The 24,313-nt window shown below is 36.1% G+C and overlaps 1 protein-coding gene across 2 annotated transcripts in view; it reads right to left on the reverse strand.

Moving 5' to 3' along the window:
* Positions 1-947: 947 nt before the first annotated feature.
* The window catches only part of GPM6A (glycoprotein M6A), a 387,900-nt gene continuing 364,534 nt past the window's right edge, over positions 948-24,313 (reverse strand). For both annotated transcript variants that reach the window (XM_049864673.1, XM_049864672.1), the window contains 4 exons: positions 14,867-15,020; positions 6,105-6,181; positions 5,509-5,574; positions 948-3,067 (listed from right to left, as the gene is read on the reverse strand). In XM_049864673.1, the coding sequence (XP_049720630.1) occupies positions 2,915-3,067; positions 5,509-5,574; positions 6,105-6,181; positions 14,867-15,020 (450 nt within the window). In that variant the 3' untranslated portion in view covers positions 948-2,914. The remainder of the gene's footprint in view (positions 3,068-5,508; positions 5,575-6,104; positions 6,182-14,866; positions 15,021-24,313) is intronic.

Genomic DNA, 24,313 nt, shown 5'->3' on the forward strand with positions numbered 1-24,313 from the left:
TTTACTCTTCCCAAACGGAAATCACTCCCCTTAAAGATGAAATGTGCATTTTTACAAAGAGGAGCAGATTTTTCAGTTTTCAAAAGTTATGATAATCTTATAATAATCAGATTTTTAAAAGCATATACTATGAATTTTTTTGTGTGTGGTATTCTTTAACACATTTTTTGTTCTTTTCTTACTATGCTAAGAATTTCATAAAAAATTAGAAACAGTAGTAACTATAAGCAGATTTAGATAGGAAAATAAATTTCTTATTACCTTCAAAATGCCGATTTAAAATATAATGCAGACATTTTGTCCAGATCTACTTAGGATTATTATAGCTATTTCTAACCTAAACCCAAGAAAATTCCATTCCAAGCTGCCATTCATAATACACAGATAATTGAAGATGAATAGCATTCTTTAGGCCTTATGAAAATTAGTATTTTTCTTGAAAATTATTTTATTATTTTAAATTGCTATCACTTGTAGTTTGGCCTGAAGAAATTAGACTCAAAGCATACATACATGCATATATATATATATATATTTTTCTTTTTCATTTCATTGCGCTCAACTTGATATTTTGAGGTGAACAAAGAAACCTTTCTTTCTGATCTACGTTAGTCTTTTTGTTTCTCTGTTAGTTTGTGAAGCACGAAGGAAAACATAAAATAACAGAAAGAAATTAGGCAGAGAAATAGAGTAGCTTGAGAATAGTTGCCACTTGCCAAATGAAATGACCTCGAAAGTCATTACCCCTTCCAGCTCCCCACTCAGGCTGCCTAGCGTTCCTGAACTGCATGTCCATACACAGAAACTTGAATTTTAGCTCAGTATAACTGAAATAAGAATACTAAGGAGATGGAGTCTTTTTCATTTGAAAGGAATGCATACACATAAGAAAGAGAAACAAAACAACAAAATAAAAAACACCGCAGAAACTAATAATAAGTACACAAATTACACAAGTGTGTTTATTACATTTTGCAAGCACCTTGTTCTACATTTCAAAAACGCCACCATCAAGCTGTTGGCACATTTATGTACAAAACAGATTAATTGTAATGCCTGCTACAAAGCACTCTTTGTGAAAATACAAACTCTAATACCAGAAAAAAAAGCTCAAAGCGTCAACATCATTACATAAGTTTCAAAGACAGTTTTTAAAAATCATCACAAACTGTTAAGACACAGAACTGAAACACTATAATATAGCATTGAAGGAAGCCCATTAATACTTTTGCTGAATATATGTAATACTGCGTATATCAGAAAAATGTTCAACCAGTAAGATAAGCTAAGTGTAAAAAAAAAAGAAGCGAAACCATCCCCAAATTAATTAAATAATTCTACAGAATGCATAATCATGCCACAGAGAAGTCTAGTAATACCCCCTACCTACTACAAGAACTTGTAAAATTACTGGATGCATGATTGGTCATTGTACAAAGATTGTTTCACTCAATAAATTTTATTAGAAATGCACTTATATCGAGAAAGGATTTCACAATGGTCAAATCAGTGCGCGCCACCACCTAGTTTTATAACTGACAAAAATGTCTTGTCAGGCTACATCGTTTTAAAAGACACTTTACAGCATTCTTGTAGCATTAGAAAGAATCGAAAAGAAGAAAGTCGAGGTTGAAACAAACAGCGGATTTGGTCCAATAATACTGATTGCTTTTTTTTTTTTTAATTCCTTTGATACAGGAACTTCTTATAAATGAATATGAATGAACATTTGTTGTTAAAATGGCTTACTTGAAATAAAAACACAAATATATCACTACACTTTCAAAGGATACATTCTATTGTGGCCTCCTCCGACCACGCTTTTAAAAACACTACAGGTAAACCGACGTAGATTGGAAGGCTGCAAGCAAAGCTATTATATTCATGGAAGCCTTTTCAAATATATTATACACGCTTTAGGGCAGTTTACAGAGGTGCAATCCATTAAAACTTCTAAAGCAGGTAAAACAACTTCTCGGGGATTAGTGTGCTTATTTTTAATATGTCACCTTCATAAAGGCAATCAATTTTCCACATTAGCATAAAAGTTCCAATCCAGCCACTGCTGACATCACAAAGAGATCGACCTTCTGCAGACCACTAGGAGTTATCTCCATCCATTCGTCTCTACACTCAACTTTAAAACGTAAGCCTGGTGTCACAATCTTAAAAAGCCAAGGAGCCATGCGTTAGCATCGATGTTCTACGTGCTCACAACATAAACATGAGTAATCAGAGAGAAACACCTTTAAAGTACACCAAGAAAAATACAATGGTAACAAAGATAAGAAGCACTTTTTTTTGTTTTTTGTTTTTTTACCTACTCTTACAAATTTAGAAATTGCACCTTAGTTGATGAAAACCTTAACCGGGGCCTATAGTAAATATGGCCTCTGATCTTTAGACAAGATATCCATGTTTCAAGAGGTGTCCTCATGTCATCCCTGTCTATTGTTCATAACGTACAATGGTCCCTTTGAAGGTTACCTGTAGTTAAGCTAGTTACCGAAATAAAAACTAAAGTGTATAAAAAAGCTATTGTTTTCTTTTCAAAAACATAAGAAGTAATGCAAAAGGTGTTCTGTATAACACATAGGAAGTGGTTAAAAATCAAACAAATCTTTGCCTTTGATGATGTTAGTATCTTTGATTTTACAGAACTATTAAGTGAGTTTGAAAAATCAAAAAAAAGGGGGGGCGCTGGATAGGAGCTTGTAGAAGAGATCTGATTACACCAACTTAACAAATTAGCAAATTCAGTGCTAATCAACAAAGACTCGTATTCAGGTGATTCATAAGTCACCCTACACATCACTGCTGAGAAGCACTTGCGTCTTGTTTTTCAGTGGTTGGAGGTTGGATGGCCTTTAGTTAAACACCAAAGCATTGGAACGGTAGGGAGGAGAGCCAGGCTTTATGTGTATGCATTGAGCCGCTCTTTGGAGCGGGTAGAGTGGATGTCGTGAAGTTCTTGCTCCTCCTTCGACTTGATGTCCTCGTATTTCTGCATCCGGCAGGCATCTTTCACATAGGCCCAGTTGGCAGACAGAACCATAAGGTAGTGAACCTGAGCAAAGACAAAAATAATTTACACTGACGGTCTGTTCAGGATCTTTACCGCAGCGTGTTTTCAGGAAAGAAATATTCAAACATCTACTTAAAGTGGAAAAATCCATATACAAAGGGAGCCAACATTGAAGTTAATGACACTTGCTATATTCTGAGAATCAAATGTGATCACAAACATAGAGCATTTAACAATGCTGTCAACAAAGTAGGTTTTCAGTAACTGTAGTAACAGTTGTAGCGTCCCTGCCTCCTAAGACTTAAACGATTACCAGAGCTAATAAACTAGAAGTACCGATGCCAAATCATTTAAGCTAGTATGGGGTTGGATGTCAAGGGAGTTAATGATTGGTGATGGCTCTGTCCAGAGAGAACCCCAAAAGGAAAGCTGAATACTTAGAAAAAAAAAATAATAATCTTCCAAACTTCTGCTATTTGAAATAAAAATGTTTTTATTTATAACTTTAAGGATATGCAAAGCATAGTTTCCTTAACAGATGCAAAATATCCAAGTATCTATTATCTTAAAATCTTTTGATGATAGAATCATTTCAAAGTCAGCATTTTTCAGGGACATTTCAATCACATTATTTGATTAAACAGGTATTTTTCACTGGTGCATGCCTGGACGGGTACCTTTTTAAACAGACTCTTACATATACATATGTGTATATGTATATATGTATATAGCAAATGCAAACAAATGCTTTATTATGTAGCTCTTTTCAAAAGGTGCTTTCAAAATCCTTTGGATATGGGGGTATATCGGTTGTAGATACACAAGCTCTTAAAAATTCTCCAGTGTATGCGACACGTGTGTGAAGACACACTTATAGATGTTTCCTCTGAGCTCCCAGCCCAGCTGTGTGCTGTTCAGACCATGACTGTTTGAAGCACCACTGGCCAGGACAGGTTGATGTCTCCCAAGGGCACATTTTAATTTTAGGCTAAGAATACAAGGTCCTTGCTTAACGTCCTGTTTTGATCCCTCCAGTTAATCAGCCAACAGGATTTTAGTATGTATCTGATATTCTGAAACTAAACACCTATGTAGAGATTCATAGCCACTACGTTTAAAACGCTGAGCAATGTTTAAATCAGCAAAACATTTTGAAAACTGATTTTTGCATTCACATAGTGTTGTTAGATATTTTTAAAATGTTTTTAATAAAATAGAACAGAGCCTAATTAAAAAAAAAAAGCGTTTATGAAATCACTAAAAATAACCGGTCTGATTTGGCTCATTAGCATGTTAGCATTGTCTCATCTTTTCTATATTTAGTATTAGACTAAAGATAAAAACACCCCCCTTTTTTTTAAAACTGTCCCTTTCACCAATATATTAGACAATGTATGGGCACCATGAGAAAAGTTACTAAATAAATTCAAAGTTCTTCATTTTTTACATACTGAGTTGTCTATAAGCGCTCTAAGGTTACTGAGGATCTTCTAGAGTTCTGTATTACTTGTCTTCTAGGATAAAAAAAAAAACAAAAAACAGGAACTGAAGGTCTTAGTTGCAAAAGCTACTACAGATGCTCAGAAGGCTTGCTCACCGTCGATGGTTGGTACCCTCATGAGAAACATGGAACTCAGGGTGGGTTACGAGGGACAGGCAGGGTCTGGCACATGATAGGTCCGCAAAGACCTGTAAAAACCTGATAGGTTGAAGTAGGACTTGTTCTTAAAATTTCTGAAGAAAATTAGATATAGAAGACATGACTTGAAACTAAACCTAAAAAACCTACTGCCGTCGAGTCGATTCTGACTCATAGCGGCCCTATAGGATAGGACTTGAAACTACGGAGATTTATTTTAAGAAAAATAAATTCATTCTATTTTTATAAACAAGTCAGTATGGTATTTTCTACATTCTTTGTTAAGGAGAAAAACAAGGATAATGGAAGTTAAGGATTTGATTAGGTGGCTCAGAATATCATGTTGACATACGTATATGCCACAAAGGTAATTTGTTTCTATTAATAGCAATCTAAAGTCTAAAAAAACCCTGTTGGAGTAGTAGATAAGAGCTACAGGTGCTAACAAGAAAGTCAGCAGTTCAAATCCACCAGGCACTCCTTGGGGCAGTTCTACTCTGTCATAGGGTCGCTATGAGTCAGAATTGACTCGACAGCAACGGATTTGGATTTTTTGTTTTAATGTCTAAAATGCTAACGAACTTTTTTGTTAGCATTAGCAATATCACAGAATGTTTTCATCCTTAAGAAGATTACCAAATCTCTCTTTCGTAAAGACAATATTTCCTTATGTTAAGCCTTGTTTTTCAGTTATTTACCCACTGTTTTCATTCTGTTTCTACGGGTATTAATAGAAATGTGATCGTTATGAACTTCGGATACTTGGGGAGACTTATCATCTCTACCAGCAAATTGGTTTGTAGTGGAAATTGAATAATAAAGCATCAGAGCTTTGAAGTCTTACCATAGCAATAACTGCTGCCCCAGCTCCAGCAAGCGCCACAATAAACAAGTGGAAGGTCATGTTCAGCTGAAAAGAAAACCATAGAAAACTAAAACGTGTCAGGATTACAGCTACTGGTATCTTATGAACAAGAACATTTTACATCTTCAACAAAAGTGATAGAGTAAATCGCTTAATCAAAAAGTATTATTACATGATCTTTTCTCCTGCAAACTTTTAAACCCTTGCAGTTGCATCACTTTACTCTAATTTCACCATAAAGATGATATCATGACTGACGACAGTTTTCAATAATATTATAGCAATATAAACCTATGTTATCTATTGTTAAGGATAATTTTATCATTTTTTCCAGCTCATTAAAATGTGGAAGTTTCTAGAAAACATAAAGATATTTATTATCATAATTTTTACTGAAATATGCACATTATTTCATGCATATTTATTCTGCACTCCCCCTGTATAACACTTCTGCAAGTAAAAATTGACTCTGAAAGGAAAAATGGAAAATGCAATATAGATTTAATTACATAGTCTTCAAACGCCAAACAGAATGCTAAAACTCAGACCAAATTAAAGGCTGCAAAAACACTCACCTCAGTGGATTCACACATCCTCAGGAAGTTCTCAGAGGCCGTGCAAATTTTCTTTTCCTCTCCGATTGTCACAATTCCTACAACAACATAGAAAATTGCAGTGTAGCGTTATAAATGTTTTCGAGACCAAGGGAGAGAAAAACAGAATTTTGGCTGATCAAATCTAAGCAAATTCCATTTTATGCTATAAAGGAACAATTTTTCCTCAGTTTTCATTCATTTACAATGGCAGTCTTCATTTCCGTTGCCCTCGAGTCGATTCCGACTCCTAGCGACCCTACAGGACAGAGCAGAACTCCTAGAGTTTCCAAGGAGGCCTGGTGGATATCAACTGCCTACCTTTTTGGTTAGGAGTCGTAGCACTTAACCACGACGCCACCAGGGTTTCCTATTTCCAGTATACTGGCTAATAATTATGAATAGAAAGTGCAAAACTATTTAGCCTTCATGAACTTTAAGACGTTCACCATCTGACCCACCCGGAGACCATCTGAATTCATTGAATCTAACTATGAGAATTTTTAGGTCCATTTCTTGCTAGTTCATTGGCGTCACAGTCACTGTGGTAATTACACCCCTGACTGTGCTCCAGTCAGTACTCAGATCAGTTCAGCTGGTACAGAGTTGCTCTTCCTCCACAATGCCATTGCCCAAAGTAGGAGTATATCTTCTGCTGACAATCAAAACAGTGCTATTAGTAAGGGAAATGGGAAGAAAAAAAAAAAAAAGAAAATTTCACTTATATTTACCATTGCTACAGTTGGTTCATGGACCAACTCCATCAGAATCACCTAGGGAAAGCGTCAAAAATAAATATTTCTAGGCTCCAACACAGAACTGTTAAGCCAGAATCTACAAAATAATGTTAAGCCTGGAACACCGCAATCTTAACAAGCCACAGAAGGCACGCTTCCGCTGCTCTGGATCTCATTTTACAGCACAGAAGTAATCAAGTTCACCCTAAAAGTGGCTCTTTAATTTTGTCTGAGAACTACTGAAGTGCTAAGCACACATATGAAGAAAAGAAAACACACACACACAAGCTAGTTCCTAAGGTTTTGGTGAGTTTTCCTTTTTGTTTAACTTTACTAAAACTGCGTGTATTTACACATTCTTAGCCTCTAGGTGCCCTATCTGCACCCCACCCTTCTTACAGACCACTCCCACCCTCTGTTAAGCCAATAGTTTGTGTGATTTATTTCCATTTCAAAAAATAATCTACTTTAGTACATCAAATACAGACTTCTCTCCATGTGGCCTTTCTTTCTGCCAAGATAGTTCTAAGGAAACAAACAAACAAAAGACACTCCCCCCACCCCACAAGATTTGTCTAATGAATCATCGTTATTTAGACAGCTTCTGGGTAGAGACTACATTTCTCCGTACTGATGCAACGCAGCCTTCATTCATGTGGTATATATGTTTCTGTATATAAATTTCTGCACCCATTTCTTTATTCATATTTGCAGCAAATCTAGAAAATGTTGCCTATTCTCACTGTCTGCAGTTCTTGTCCTTTCATTTACACTTAAACCTTTTTTAGTCAGATTTTGTCCTACTCTTGTCAGAAATTTTTCTTGGAAAGAATGAATGATCTCCATATTGTTAAATAAGGGATTAATTCTCAGTTCTCATTTTACTTGCTAATCAGTAGTACTGGACACAGCTGATCACCCCTCTTCCTTCATACACTTTCTTCATTTGGTTTCCAAGATACTACAGTCTCTTCTTTATGTCTTTCTATTCTCACTGGCTTCTCCTCCTCATTCCCCTTGTCTGCTTCCTTCTCTTCTCTTTGACCTCTTAAGGTGGAGCACCCATGTGTTTAGTCCTCAGTCTTCTTTCTCCTTTGCTGATCTCATCCAAACTCAGAACTTTGAATATCATCAACATCTCTTCCCTGAATTCAGGATTCATATATCCAACTTCATACTTGACAACTTTACTTGGATTTATAATAAGAATTTAAAACTCAACATACTTGAAACTGAACTTCTGATCTTCCCTTATTGCCCGCCCTGCTTCTAAGCAAGCTATTCCTTCAGCCTTTCCCATCTAACTCGATAGCAAAACAATCTTCCCAGTTGCTCAGGCGGGAAAAAAAAAGAAAAAAAAAATTCTTCCCAGAATTGTCTTTTCTTTCTCACACCATCTATTCAATCTATCACAATCTTTCCAATCTATCAGGAAATTATGCTTCCCCTATCTTCAAAATATATCCAGAATCAGACTACTTCTCCCCATCTATGTTGTGACTGACTGTCCTGGTTGGAGCCACCAATATCTCATGCCTTGGTTACTGCAATATTCTCCTAAAGTCACCCGTTCCTACCATTGCTATAATCTCTTCTCTGTCATACAGCAGCCAGATTAGTCCTTCTATAATGTTAGATCATGCCTTCCTCTGCTCAAAATCCTGCAATGACTCTCCACTTCCATCAGAATAGAAGCCCCAAAACTGATAATGTCTTGTCAGACATTCACCATGATTGGATGAAACAGGTTTCATCTCAATCTATTCTATTTCCTCATTCTTCAGCCACATTGGTCTCCCTATTGTTTCTTGAAAATACCAACTATCTTGCCTTAGATCTTTGCACTGGATCTTCCCTTTGCCAAGAATATTTCCATGGCTAAATCTGCCATTTGCTTCAAATGGCAACTTCTGGATGAAGTCTTTCTTCACCTTCCCTTTAAATATTGTATCCCAACCCTCCCAGGTTTACTGGGATATACTTTTTTTTTCTTTATACAAAGAGCAATTAATCTGCGATACTGCATTGAAAATACATACACATATATATATTTCAAATTATTTATAGTTAACGTATCAACATATAAGTACTAATAAGGTATACAAATGAGCATGTATGTTTAAAATGTGCTACAATACAAATTTGCAAACCTGATTATTTTGATTCATGCGTATCTGTTTTTGAGTGGCTGCATTGGACTAACCCAAGATTCAGTAAATTATGCAAATGCATATCAGTTTTTCCAAATATGATTTATATTTATTTGTTTACTAGATTTAGAAAAGCTTTTGGCTAAAATCTACATACTGACTTTTCCAGTTTCTTAAAAGAATTTAGGATTGTACAAGAGAAGGAGCAAGAATTTAGCATGAGGGAAGTAAGAAGAGATAACACTATGGACTTAGTACATTAAAGTGGCCGTCACAAGCTTTTACTGCTTTTTATTCTTTTAAACTGGCTAAACAGGAGCACTATATTTCCTATCTCGCAAGTATTTCCTGACCATGCAATAGGGAGAACTTGGTAGAAAAGTATGCATAATATGCGTACGGAGTTACTACCATGTTCATCACTAAAACAGTAAAAACCACTTGGTGGTTTCTGGACAGTTGAAGCACCACTGCTAGGGAGGTAAGTTTTCATCAAGAAAATTGTAAGCTAAAGTTGGAAGTAAGCAGAATGAATAGACATTATTATTCCTTACAAGCCTTAGGGGCCCTGGTGGTGCAGTGGTTAAGAGTTTGGCTGATAGCCAAAAGGTCAGCAGTTCAAATCCATCAGCCACTCCTTGGAAGTTGTATTCTGCCCCTTGGGTTGCTATGAGTTGGAATTAGCTCGACAGCACTTTTTTTCTTTTCTTTTTTTTTTTTTTTTTTGGTATAGACTGATAGGAAATTAATTCCTTGCTATGAAATATAATTTTTTTATGAAATATAAATGAATATCAAATAATTTATTATTTACATTACTGCTTTTAAAAAATATCTGATGTAAATTACACAAAGGAATCACCTATACAAGAAAAATATAGCAAAGCTTTCACAAATTTTCAAAAATTATTTAGCAGAAGTAAATATAGCTCTGTAATTAGAAATGACACATAGCTACATACATGAAAGATTTCTTCTTAATAGTGTGTGTATGTAGTTTGTACACTAACATAAAATGTCCTCTTGAACTGGATGAACTAAGGTCAAAAGTGTTGATTTCTAGTCTCAGCAAATAAAGCAGCGTTACTAGGTCAGGGCTGTGTTCTCTACAGAAAGGACGATGGGACAGAACCATGATGTAGGTGCTGGCTAAGCTTGATTTTTTTTTTTTTTTTTGTCATGGAGATTTTTTTTTTCTCTCATAATTGAGCAGAGCTGAAACATAATAGATATTCAATGAATATTTGATAACAAAGTATAAATAAATATGTGAAATGAAATCTTGATGAAAAGAATATTATGGAAATCAGATACAAGCAGCCTACATTGGTTAAAAATATGTGGGTGAGCTAAACAGAAAGTGGGGTTGGGAAGAAGGCTAGAAGTAGCCTCACCTGCTTTGGACCAGTTTCTCTCTGTGTTTGTCCCTGACGAAATTTCATCAAATTTCTACAATTTAAGAGACCATAGCTTAAACCCTTGGATCTAATATGATGGGGACGGTTTTGACATTTCATGATTCAAATTTACTAGGAAAAACACCATTATACAATCACTGTCAGTCTGTTAAATAGCAGTGCATATAATTGGAGGATAACGGAAGTAATTTTACAAAGCACTGGGAATGCAAGTATTTCATGGCTCATTTTGAAATAGAGAGAATCCTAATCTGATTACGCATTTTAAAATTCATCAGCTCTATTGTGTAATGCCTCTTACCCTGGGTCTGTTTGAAATGCTTACGTTTATTATTTACACAGGAATCCATAGTGAGATGCGCACCTCTACTAAGCGAGAATAGGAGCCATTACGTGGTGGCAGTTCTCATGATGTAAAATATTTTGGTCTCTTAAGAAAAAAGGTACCACCTTTTTTTCAACAAACATCCTAGAAGAATTATGGGAAATTGCTTTAAAGTATATTCTTACCTACTCAACTCCTTTTTTGATGAATATCAATTAATGTCTATACTGAATATAACGCAAATTTTGAGAAGAGGTTCTTTTCTGTTCTGATGCAACTTGATAGTAACTACTTGAGTGTATATGTACATTTAGGATTAACCATTGCTCTCAAGTTGATTCTAATTCACAGCGACCCTATAGAACAGAGTAGAACTGCCCCATTGGGTTTCCAAGGCTGTAATCTTTACTGAAGCAGACTGCCACGTCTTTCCTTGAAAGAGTGGCTGGTGGGTTTGAATCACTGACTTTTCAGTTAGCAGCCGAGCACATAACCATTGAGCCACCAGGGTTCCTTAGGATTCTTACAAAGGACATATTATCTAGAAGGCAAATAAATGTACAGGTAGGTCATTTTATGTTAAGGACTAAGTAGAAAGGTCTAATAGCTAATGTTAAAAGATTTCATGACATCTGAAAAGTGTTTTTTTTCTTCCACATTCAAGTAGAAGAAGCAACATCTGGATAAAGTGTTGTTGCTATGTTGGAAACAGCGTTAAGGCTCAAAGAAAAGCCTTATTTAACTACATAGGCATGGTTTACTCCCACTGTGGCACATGTTCTTAGAAAGACAGACAAAAAAGTTTGAACTGACGAGACTCAGATGAGATTTTTTACTTTGAGTTGATGCTGTAATGGGATGAGACCTCTGGACATTGGGATTGGGTGAATGTATTACGCATATCTTTGGGGGCCAGAGGACGGACTATGGAGACATCAAAATGGCCTCTCAAAGATGTTTACATGCTAATAATCCCTGGGACCTGCAATTATGTTAGATGACATGGCAAAGGGTAATTAACATTACAGAAGACTGGTCATAGAGATGCAATATTGCTGGCTTTGACAGAAGAGGAACTGCTACAATGGTAAAGTACATGAAGTCTCAGAAACAATAAATAGCAAGCCTGTAAAACAAAATTATGGACTCTGGTTTTAGATGGTATATTTAATTCCTATTGGTGCTGTGAGTCGGAAGCGACTCGATGGCATTGGGTCATTGGGTGGGTATTGGTGCTGTAACAGATTACCACAAGTTTAGTGGTTTATAACAACATAAAGTCATTCTCTTACAGTTCTGGAGGGCAGAAGCCTAAAATCAAGGTGTTGGCAGGGCTGCATTCCTTCCAGAGGATCTAGGAAGAGAATTAGATCCCATGCCTTTTTCAGCTTCTAGAGGTCACCCATATTCCTTGGTTCTTGGTCCCTTTTCTCATCTTCAAGTCTAGTAATACTGCATCTTTCTGAGCCTTTCTTCATGTCACATCTTCCTCAGACTGACTCTCCTATATTTAAGGACCTTTGTTACTACACTGGGCTGACAAAGGTAATCCAGGATAATATCCCTATTTTAAGGTCAGTTGATTAGCAACCTTAGCTCTGTCTGAAACATTAATCCTCTTTGACATATAACTGAAAATATTCACAGGTTCCAGGAATTAGGTGTTGGAAATCTTCTGGGCAGGGGACATTATTCTGTCTACTACATATATTAATGATTTATTTGAGATTATGGTGAAGAAAGCTCTTCTAAAATTTTATTTGAAAAACTGTTGACTAGGAAAAGGATTGCACCAAGATTAAGGAAACTTACCTTTCCATCCCGGCATGGCCTGCTAAATAGCTGTAATCTTGGAAAATTTATTTCATCTCTTAGTATTCCATTTATTTCAGATTAGACAACTGAATTGGTGATTAATGAAGTTCAGTTGTAATATTCTGTGATTCTAAGACATATTCTAAGGCAAATTGTATACTTAATGTCACAGGGGATCATAAACACTGGGTAGTCCAAGTCTCAATATATTAAAAAAAGTTCAGTTAATTTTGACATCACAAGAACCTGAATATGTTGAGAATTAACAAAAAAGATTTTAAAAATCATGGAAAACTAGTCATCTTTTAAAGATTAATTTGCTCTCCTTTAGAAATCAAATTTAGGGAAAATTAAAATATTTCTCTGGAGTTACCCAATATTTTTCAGTCTAAAATATGCTTCAATAAAAATAAAGACCGTCTAACCACCTATTTGACATATTCTCACTCAGCCACTACGTAAGAATTGAAATACTTCCAAATGGAAGTATGCTAAACTATGAGGAATTCTTGAAAATATAAACCATTCACACTCAAGAGGCCCCAGCTGCGCCTATTCCCATGGTGACACTTTCAGGAGAGAAAAGTCAGGCTCTAAGACTAGGATTGACAAAATACATTTTAGTATAAGTATGTCCCATACAATATTTGGGAAATTTAAGTAGAAGTGTGTCCTACATGACAATACTTTAGACATACTTGTACTAAAAAAAAAAAAAAAAAAATCCTTGTTATTGAAATTCAAATTTAACTGGGATTCTTGTATTTTATGTGGCAACCCTGTCTAAGACTCTAGCCACATCTTTTTAAATTTTAATTTTTAGGGTCAGCAGAATAAAAGGAAGACATTGACAAAGATAGGCTAAAACCAGAGCCATGGTTTTCTGAGGAGTTAATCCCCAGTGGCCTCCATCAAGAATTGCTGAGATCAGCTTTTCATATGTTTACAAGGGTCAAGATTCCAAGAGTAAAGCATTACCAGGGTAAGACCGTTCCATATTTTCTTATCGTTTTGCCAAGAACTTCATCTACAGAGCATATCATCTTGCTCTGAATTTGGATCAGACTGCAGGGGTCCCAGAGGACTTCTACTGGTAGTATGATGGGTGGTCCACTGTTTCGGAGTACACACCTAGTTATCTATAGAATAACTATGCTGTACTCTGCAGTCTATCCACAGTCTACCTTAGAGCCACAAGGCCTTCAGAAATCATCCAGTGCACTATTTCCCACTTTTCTGAGGCCTGAGCAAACCTCGTTAGAGGAAAACATTGAGAGCATCCCCAGACATTAATATGTACACTTTTAATATCTGTTGAGTGAAAAATTCCATTTGTACATGTGGATTTGCAAATCTTTTCTAAATTGTGTAGCTCCTATGTTTTCACCTATAAGAAACAGAATCTCAAATAGGTTAATTGAGATTAGACTAACTTTCCTGACTCCTGTTTCATCACTTGTTTCAATATGAGAGGGAGCTCACTTATGATTAAGAGCATAGACTCTGAAGATAGACTGCCTGGGTTTGCATCCTGGCTATGCCTCTTACTACCTGTATAACTTTGGGCAAGTAATTTAACCTCTCTGTGTCTCAGTTTTGTGTGCGTGTGTGTGTGTGTGTGTGTGTGTGTATAAAGACAATAACACCCAGCACATCAAATAGAGTTCCTGTGAGAATTAAACAAGTTAACATATGTAAAGTACTTAGAAAGAGGTCTATATATTGTAACTCCATATAAATATGAGTAACTATTGCTATGATATGAGGTTTTAGCCCTCAAAAAGAATAACCAAAAAGGATTGCTGATTTAACATTATTTGAATTCTTTATTATTAAATACTGGTTTGTTTGTTTTGTTTTGTTTTGTCTTTCCCATCTCAGAAGACAATGAAGTACATAATTATTAGATAATCTTTAAATTGGATTTCACAATTTGTACTGTTTATCATGTGAGGATTAAAAGGGGATGCCAACATCATAGTGAGTTTGGAAAAGAGCCTAGGAGTCAGAAAAGAGAAATTACAACTATAATCTGCCAATTCCAGGAAATGCAATCTGATAGACTATTTATACAGACATGTATGTATGCTCATGTTGTGATATCAACTTCCACTCACCCTTAAATTCCTACTTATTTAAATTAAAAAGGCATGTCTTAAAAAGTGAATGATAAATTCAACTCTTTGGTGGAAGAAGTAATAATGATGGTACTGAAGTGTTTTATATTATCTTGGAGGCAGTTATTTCCATAACACAATATGGGGTGTTGTTTTACAACAAGGAATCAATATCCACGTACCAAAGGGACGAAGGTCCAAGCAGAGATTTGCTCCCTCCACTAAGGTGGTGTTCCGGCAGATGGTCCACAGATTGAAGTACATGTAAACTGGCAGTGAGGTGAAAACTGTGACTCCCAGCCAGGCCAACATGAAAAGGTATGTCAGCATAATAAACTGCAACAGAGAAAAAGTAAAAAGAGGAACCTATAATTTACTGGAAAAGAAGAATTTCGTGTTTAATCTATAAAGCTCTATATTTGAGGTTTTAAGGATGGTAGCACATAAATCGTTATCACAATACTGGTAGGAACCACACCATGGGAGGCTGAGAGAAGGTGAATGTAAGAGGCTATAAAATCGTATCTTCACAGAGGATGTGAAGCACAAGGGAAGAAACAGTCCATCTGCATTTTAACACCTGCTTCATTCATGTCTTTATCTTAAAAATCTTCGCCACATATTTTTTAAACTTCAGAAAATGGGGAATTTTACTATGATGAATTCCAAATAAATTAAAATTTTGTCAACAAATTTATATGACACTGACATCATGTCATATAAATATTTAAACTACATGAACATGTTCACATTTAACATTATAAGTGTGGTGATTCTCAAATCATGTTAGTGTATGATTATACTTAATACACTCACTCCTCACTTATCAACATGGTTAGGCTCTAAAGACCAAGTTGTTATGTGAAAACTAGCATTATGCAAAAATGGAGGATGACCACATCAGATCATAAAATGGAAGATAACCACATCATTACATAACTGCCAAACCACAGCAAGTCATGACCCAGCCAAGCTGACACATAATCTTGACCATCAGACAGCCAGCATTACTTTCACCTCGCACCTTGATATTGTTACTGCCAGATATACACCACTAATGTGCAAAATAGTTGGATAGCAGATTTTTTACCGTTGTCATAAGTGTAAAATGTCACATAATGAGATAGTCAATTAGTGAAGAGTAGGTGTAATATGAGTCTCCAGTTCCATTCCTCCTTTTTGATGATTTTTTGTGAACTTTAAGTCTTCCTTCTTATTATAAAAGCATAATAAAAAGTATTTAAGTTTGAAAGTAATTTTTTTCTCTATTTCAGAGACATTTTTAATATTTACAAAGCATATCAAGAGGTTCTTTGTAATCCTTGTTCCTTTTCAGTAAAGATTTACAGTAATTTTTAATTCAATAATGACTTGGTTGCTGGGTAAGAAAAGTGACACGTCTCAACGAGTGGATGAATAGCTGGTGGAAGACATGTATTAATGTCTCAAATTACTTATCAATTACATTAATCCATACCATACATATATATATACATATATATAATTGTTTATATAAACACCCTTTAATACTCTAAGATAGCAGATTTTTAACAACCATATTTTATACAACTGAAAGAGAATGAATATAAGTAAGTATAAAACCTTGAAGTTTAAATGCAGGGTTTAAATCTGCACATTGATACAAATTAACTGTATTTCTTAAAGCAAGTTATGTCATTCAATGTATTGGTTTATTACCCACGTAACTCAGCATCCAGAAATAGAGAATGATGGTCAATCTCACAGGAGTTGCCAAATTATCCTCCCAATGTGGTATTAATCATACTCAAGTATCAGAGATTAAACTCTAGATTATCCATAAAGAGTAGCCAAATAAGATCATCACTAACAACTTTCGTGTCACACTTTCTACCTCTGATTTTTTCATCCGAACGTTACTGATCATTTCTCAGCATCAGTGAATAAGAGTAACCTTCTCTGCCATCACTCTTATACTTGACCTTATGACTGTCATGTTGTCTACCAGCAAAACACAGAGAACTTGTAGAAGGAATAAAACCAGAAGAGCATTTTTAGAAGTACATTTTTATTCATTTTGCAATGATTGATTGACATATTACTTATTCCTTCAATCCACAAAGGAGATAACAAATAGCATGTATTAGTTACTGTGATACCTACTGGTGATAGAGAGGTGAATGACTCAGTTCCCTGCCTGTAAAGAACACCCAGCTTTGTAGACTTCAGAGTCTATAAAACTATGTAGATACCTGAAGAAAGCAATATGTCATAGTTTCTCTGTAATTTTTTTTTTATGATTTGTGTTTTATCAATTTCCCACAAAAAATACATTTTTACTCCTTTTCTGTCTTCTAACTCACTCTTATTTTTCTTTTAACACAAAATTATAAGTTGGGAAGAGTGTGTTCTATATATACACACATTTCTGCATATATCACCTGGTCTGAATTGATATCCTCAGAGAGATCCACTCCAAATTCTATCCCTCCATCCTTTTGGAAACCCTGGTGGCATAGTGGTTATGAGCTATGGCTGCTAACCAAAAGGTCGGCAGTTCAAGTCCACCAGGTGCTTCTTGGAAACCACGTGAGGCAGTTCTACTCAGTCCTATAGGATCGCTATGAGTCAGAATCAACTCGATGGCAGTGGGTTTGGACCATGGATTAAAGGATTGTGTACCTTGTAGATTCAAATTGTATGTGATGATTCTCTTATATCTATATGATCAGACTCAGAGCATGAGATGACCAAAACATGGGATCAAAACTGCAAACATGGAGCCTTTTAAATCCTTCAAACTTACCCCCTTAATTAATACGGCAATAGATTTGAAAATATCTGAAATGCAACTCTTGTACATGAAAGGCTAATTTTCTATAGCTATTTGATTTTTCCGCTGAGTTTCACAGGCACACTTCTATAGGACTTTTGATGACAAGCAGTAGTGTATTTTGGCTTAACTTTAACATTACCTTTAGTTACATTTTCAAAATGACAATACAGTGTACAATAAATATAATGAACGAAACTAAATCTCTTATTCTCTTAATTCCTTAGATGATAAGTTATAGTCAGATTTCCTCCCCGTTGTTCAGATGAAGTATCAGACTGTTGTTGTTGTTAGGTGCCGTCGAGTCGGTTCTGACTCACAGCCACCCTACGCACAAGAGAATGAAACACTTCCCGGTCCTGCGGCATCCTAACAATTTTTGCTACGCTCGGGCCCATTGTTGCAGCCATTGTGTCAATCCATCTTGTTGATAGTCTTCCTCTTTTCCACTGACCCTGTACTTTACCAAGCATGAAGTCCTTCTCCAAGGACTGGTCCCTCCTGATAACATGTCCAAAGTATGAGAGATGTAGTTTTACCATCCTTGGTTCTTTTTTTTTTTTTTTGCTTCTAAGAAGCATTCTGGTTGTAATTTTTCCAAGACAGATTTGTTCATTCTTCTGGCAGTCCATGGCATATTCAATGTTCTTCGCCAACACCACAATTCAAAGGTGTCAATTCTTCTTTGGTTTTTCTTATTCATCGTCATCGTCCCGCTTTCACATGCATATGAGGCAATTGAAAACACCATGGTTGGGTCAGGCGCACCTTAGTCTTCAAGGTGACATCTTCGCTTTTCAACACTTTAAAGGAGGACTTTTGCAGCCTATTTGCCCAAGGTAATCTGTCTTTTGATTTCTTGACTGCTGCTTCCATGGGTGTTGATTGTGGATCCAAGTAAATTGAAATCCTTGACAACTTCAATCTTTCCTCTGTTTATCATGATGTTGCTTATTGGTCCAGTTGTGAGGATTTTTGTTTTCTTTATGTTGAGGTGTAATCCATACTGAAGGCTGTCATCAGTAAGCGCTTCAACTTCCCTTCACTTTCAGCAAGCAAGGTTGGGCCATCTGCATATCAAAGGCTGCTAATGAGTCTTCCTCTAATCCTGACGCCACGTTCTTTATATAGTTCAGCTTCTTGGATTATTTCCTCAGCAAACAGATTGAATAGGCATGGTGAAAGGATACAACCCTGATGCACACCCTTCCTGACTTCAAACCATGTAGTATCCCCTTGTTCTGTCCAAACAACTGCCTCTTGATCTATGTACAGGTTCCTCATGAGCACAATTAAGTCTCTGGAATTCCCATTCTCCACAGTGTTATCCAGAATTTGCCATGATCCACAGAGTCGAATGCCTTTGCATTGTCAATAAAACACAGGTAAACATCCTTCTGGTATTCTTTGCTTTCAGCCAGGTCCATCTGACATCAGCAAGGATAAGCTGGTTCCATGTCCTCTTCTAAATCCAGCTTGAATTTCTGGCAGTTCCCTGTTGATATACTGCTGCAACCAGTTTCGAATGATCTTCAGCAAAATTTTGCTTGCATGTGATATTAATGATACTGTTCAATAATTTCTGCATTCGGTGGGATCACCTTTGTTGGGAATACACATAAATATGGATCTCTTCCAGCTGGTTGGCCAGGTAGCTTTCTTCCAAATTTCTTGGCATAGACAAGTGAGCACTTCCAGCACTGCATCCATTTGTTGAAACATCTCAACTGGTCTTCCGTCAATTCCCGGAGCCTTGTTTTTGGCTAACACCTTTAGTGCAGCTTGGACTTCTACTTTCAGTACCATTGGTTTCTGATCATACGTTACCTCCTAAAATGGTTGAACATCCACCAATTCTTTTTGGTATAGTGACTCTGTGTATCCCGTCCATCTTCTTTAGATGTTTCCTGCATTGTTTAGTATTTTCCCAATAATGAAGTAAAAGGGCTGAACAGAAGATTTCAAAGGACAGCTCAAGAAGACAAAGTATCAAACTAGTCAAAGTTATTTAGTAACTCTCAAAATATATGCTATAAATAGCACTTGTGAAAAATAGTAAAATTACTTTCAATGTCTTAGTAGAGGTTATGCACTTATACTAGAGTAATATTGTGATTGATATAGGCAGAGATTATGGGGATTAAGGATAGCAGGGAGTTTACACAATGAATGTGAAAAGAGTCCAGGGTTTAAAGCCAATGAGACCAGGTATCTAGCCCTTTTCCTATAACTTACAAAAGGACTTAGTGCTTCAGAAACCCAGGACATAATTAAACACGTGCTTTCTAAACTGTTGTTTTAACTCATCTCAAATCTGACTTGCTGTTGGTCTCTACTATGAAACGATAGTGGTTGGAGAGTGTGATGAGTCAATATCTGTCCTAACTCAGTATTCATTTTAAACTATGGTTTACCAGGCATATTTACACTTTATACATGAGTCAGAATTGACTCGATAGCAATGGGTTTTGTTTTTGTTTTTTGTATCCAGGGTGAAACAAAGCCTGGTCTATAAATATTAGCACATAAAGCTTGTTGAATATTAAGTTATTTAAACTAGTGAAGGAATGCGCATAAATATCCTTAAAAGTGTATTTATTTCTTAATGAAATTATTAAAGCTTATATCACTTTTAAGGAACCTTGGTGGTACAGTGGTTAAATGTTCAGCTGCTAACCATAAAGGTCAGCAGTTTGAATCTACCAGCCGCTCCTTGAAAACCCTATGAGGGAGTTCTACTCTTTCCTATCGGGTCGCTATGAGTCGGAACTGACTTGACAGCACTGGGTCTGGTTTTAGTTTTTTATGTTACTCTCACGAATAGTTAACTATGCTCAACAAATATACCCGTTGCCAGTGAGTTGATTTCGACTCATAGTGACCCTACAGGACAGAACAGATCTGCCCCATAGGGTTTCCGAGGTTTTAATCTTCACGGAAGTTGACTGCCACATTTTTCTCCCTTAGAGCAGCTGGTGGGTTTGAACCACCAACCTTTCAGTTAGCAGCTGAGTGGTTAACCATTGTGCCACCAGGGCTCCTTTCAATATTACAAGGGCCTATTATGTGTAACCACTACCCTTCTATCAGTTTGTCATACTATGGTGGCTTGCATGTTGCTCTGATGCTGGAAGCTATGCCACCTGTATTTCAAATAGCAGCAGGATCACTCATGGTGGACAGGTTATAGCAGAGCTTTCAGACTAAGAGAGACTAGAAAGGCCTGGTGATCTACTTCTGAAAACTGGCCAATGAAAACATTATGGGTCACAACAGAACATTGTCCAAATTTCCTGCTTTGGTACACCATCAAAAGGGATCAAAAGTACATTGCATTTGGTGAAGAAGAGGCCAGCGAGGGTGAGGGAGACCCTCAGTGAGATGGATGAGCACAATAGCTGCAATGACGGACTCAAACATGGTGGTGATTATGAGGACGATGCAGGACTGAACAACATGTCCTTCTGTTGTACATAAGGTCACCATGAGTCAGAGCTGACTTGAGGGCAGCTACCTACCTATCTATCTATCTCTCTCTATTACGTGTAAAGTTTTAAGGTAGAATTTCAGACATGGAAAAAAAATTTTCCTCCTTATTTTAACAATCAAAAGAATAAAAATACTCTGTGTGAAAACATAGACACCTTTTGGTCTTGACTGTCTGTGGTACACATTTTCCTTGCCTCTTCCAGAGAGAAAGGGCAATCTTTCTTATGTGACCTTCATGCTTTCTCCCTTCCATAATGTGGAATGAAGCAAACCAAGAGACGAGCCTCACTGAGCCATGTGGCTGCCTGCTCAGAATTCCAGCTTTCTCACCTTATCACATTACTTATGCATCCACCCTTGTTGAAGAAGGTCTGCTAAGCCAAAAAATACTGAGAAGCATGGTTGTCGTTTTTGTATGCTCTTGAGTTGATTTTCAACTCACAGCAACCCCACGTGACAGAGTATAACTGCTCACAGGGTTTTCTAGGCTGTAAATCTTTACCAGAGCGGATCTCCAGGTCTTTCTCCCACTGAGCCACTGAATAGTTTCAGACCCTGATCTTTTGGTTAGCTGCTGAGCACTTCACATTTCTGCCTCCAGGGCTCCTTACACTACAGCTCTCATACTGATTCGCTTCTAACATTAATAACCTGAACGGTGTGATACAAGTCATTTTCCAACTTCTGCCATTTAGTTCTAATCTGTGAGACACAAAGACCTATTAATGTATTTATTCAACACACATTCACACGATACTTGTGTGCCCAACTTAGATGTCACATTAATTCAACAATAAAGGGGGCCTTAGAGTATTTTTTTTTTTTTTAGAGTATATTGATTAAAGGCACAGGCTTGTGACCTGAGATTGAGTCTAGGCTTCTGTCTACACCTCTGTTTCTGCCTTGTGAAATGAGGATAACTGGTATAAGTGACCTCATGTGTTTGTGGTTAGGCTAGAAAGACATAATACACAAAAAGCTTTTAGCATCGAGCCTGACGCATAAGACGCACTAAGAAAATATTAGCTATTTTTATTCTTGATAATATTATTTTGATTACTACTACTGCTACCAAAATATATGTTTTGTCTGAATGGTGGAATGATATAAAATAAGAGAATTAATTACATTTCATCTCATGATTGGAAAAATTAAAATAAGGAGTTCTTGGGTCTGGGAAAGTTATTCAAAGAGGGCTCTCTTTCAAGGAGAAAGGCTCCAGAAATGCTTGGAAACCACCTCAAAACTGAAGAAATCCTGTTCATGGAACTCCTGGGGGGGGGGGGGAGGGAGGGAGGAGCCTTCTTTATCAAACTTGGTGTTGTTACCAACTGCGGATTTCAAGTCTAATTTATAGTCCCAAGAACAATGAACATGATACAGCAGCTTGGAGGACTAAAAGCCACCCTAAGTCCATGAGAGTAATCAGCATGCTTATGGTTACATCCCCACTATCTTGCTTTCCCTCTTCCTGCCCCAGGGAATTTTTCAAAAGCTTCTTTTGAAGGTGCTGTTCATTGTAGAATGGCACTTATAATTCAAGAGCTTTAGGATTCAAAGTCGATTGGAACACTTTGAACTGTGTTGCTTGCTGCTACTTGACAAGGAAAACAAAGGGGCGACTCCTGAAGCCACAGCACTGACTAATAGTTTCTTTCCTCTGCCATCCGAAGTGTTACGGCGATTTGCTAAAGCCAAATGTTGTAAACTGTGAGAGAGTATGTCCATTACTATTAATGCACAAATTTTGATATGAAAGATACAAAAGACCTTACTTTCAAGTTTCAATGGCCAACTAGTTATATTTCAGGAAGTAGCAGTTCAGTCACTAAAGTGTCATAATTAGATAATCTACCAATAGAATTCCATCTTTCTCTTTCATCAATTTTATTTTAGAATCTGACGTTTATTCAAATTGAAGAATTATTTAAGTTGATCAAATATAATCTTAGGTAAAAAAAAAAAAACCTGTATATGTAATAAAATACATAAGTATCATAAATTTATTTCTAGCTTTAATTGTTAATCATATAAAATATATACATTTTGTCATCTGAGGATTAGATGTATTTAAGCTACTCTTATTTTTATTAGGATGACCTCTGGAAACTTAAAAAATTCTTCTGATTTTGAAAAAAAAAATGTATGTTTTTATTAACATATGTTTTTAGATGAAAGTCATTTGGAAATTCAACTCTACAATATCTGTTTAGGAAATACAGTAAAAGCAAACAGAGAACTAGAAGATATTATGAAAGTATAATGAACTTGAAGTCACAGGACCTGGTCATTAGCTATGTGATGTTAGGGGTATCATTCAGAGTCACTGTCCTTATTTGTGATGAGTAAATTAGAATACCTCTTTCATAAGGCTGAGATGTAAACAAAAGAAAAGATCATAAATGGAAATAACTCAGTGATAACACAGTTCACAATAAATCTTACTTTTAGAGTAAACCCAAAGAGAGCAGATTCTTTTCTTTAACAAAAAATTAGTTATTCCGTACTTCCAAAGGTGAGGTATGAACAAAAGGATCTTATTTATCTTGCATTTGATATTTACTGCCATCGATGGCCACTGAATTTTAATGTCTAGTAGTCCTGGTCCTATTTTTAGAAAGAAGGGAAGGATGGGTCCTGTGGAGGTTACATTATAAATCGGTCTCAATGTATTTTCTTATTTCAGCTGGTGTTTTAAGTATACTCACATATATGAAAATGCTGACTACTTCCTCCTGATAGATTTTTTAAAAAAGTAAAATTTCCATAGTTTGAGATAACAAAATCACTGACTGTAGAAGGTAAAAATTGCTAAAATAAATGATAGAGACTGAGTTCCAGATATTTAACTCTTATCAAACACATCCCTTTATCACATCAATATTTTAGTACCATTTCATCTGAACATACAAATGACTAAGTCATAAGAGGCATCTTCTTGTTATCAATACTTTTATTTTCACTCAATATACATTTGTTGAGTGCCTACTATGAGTTAGCATTAAATTCAACAACACTGTTGTGAATTATTTCTTAGTGACTTGAAGTTAAATAAAGCAACACGTAATTATTGTTTTGATGTTCATCCTAAATATTCAAATAATTGTTAGAAATTTAGTAGGGAGTGCAAACATCAAACTGCAAGAGGCAAAGGTTTCATTTTTCTTGAAGAAGGCTAAAATGGATTATTACTCCTTGCTCTTGAACTGTTGAGATTATGGAGTATTTAAATTGAAAATGATTTACAAAGGGTAACTGCTTTTTCATCTGACCCCCTATGAATAAATTTAAGATCTCAGAAAATTACTCTGTTGAGCCATAGACCTTC

The sequence above is a fragment of the Elephas maximus genome, chromosome 21 (genome assembly GCF_024166365.1).
Source record: "Elephas maximus indicus isolate mEleMax1 chromosome 21, mEleMax1 primary haplotype, whole genome shotgun sequence".
NCBI classification, from domain to species: domain Eukaryota; kingdom Metazoa; phylum Chordata; class Mammalia; order Proboscidea; family Elephantidae; genus Elephas; species Elephas maximus.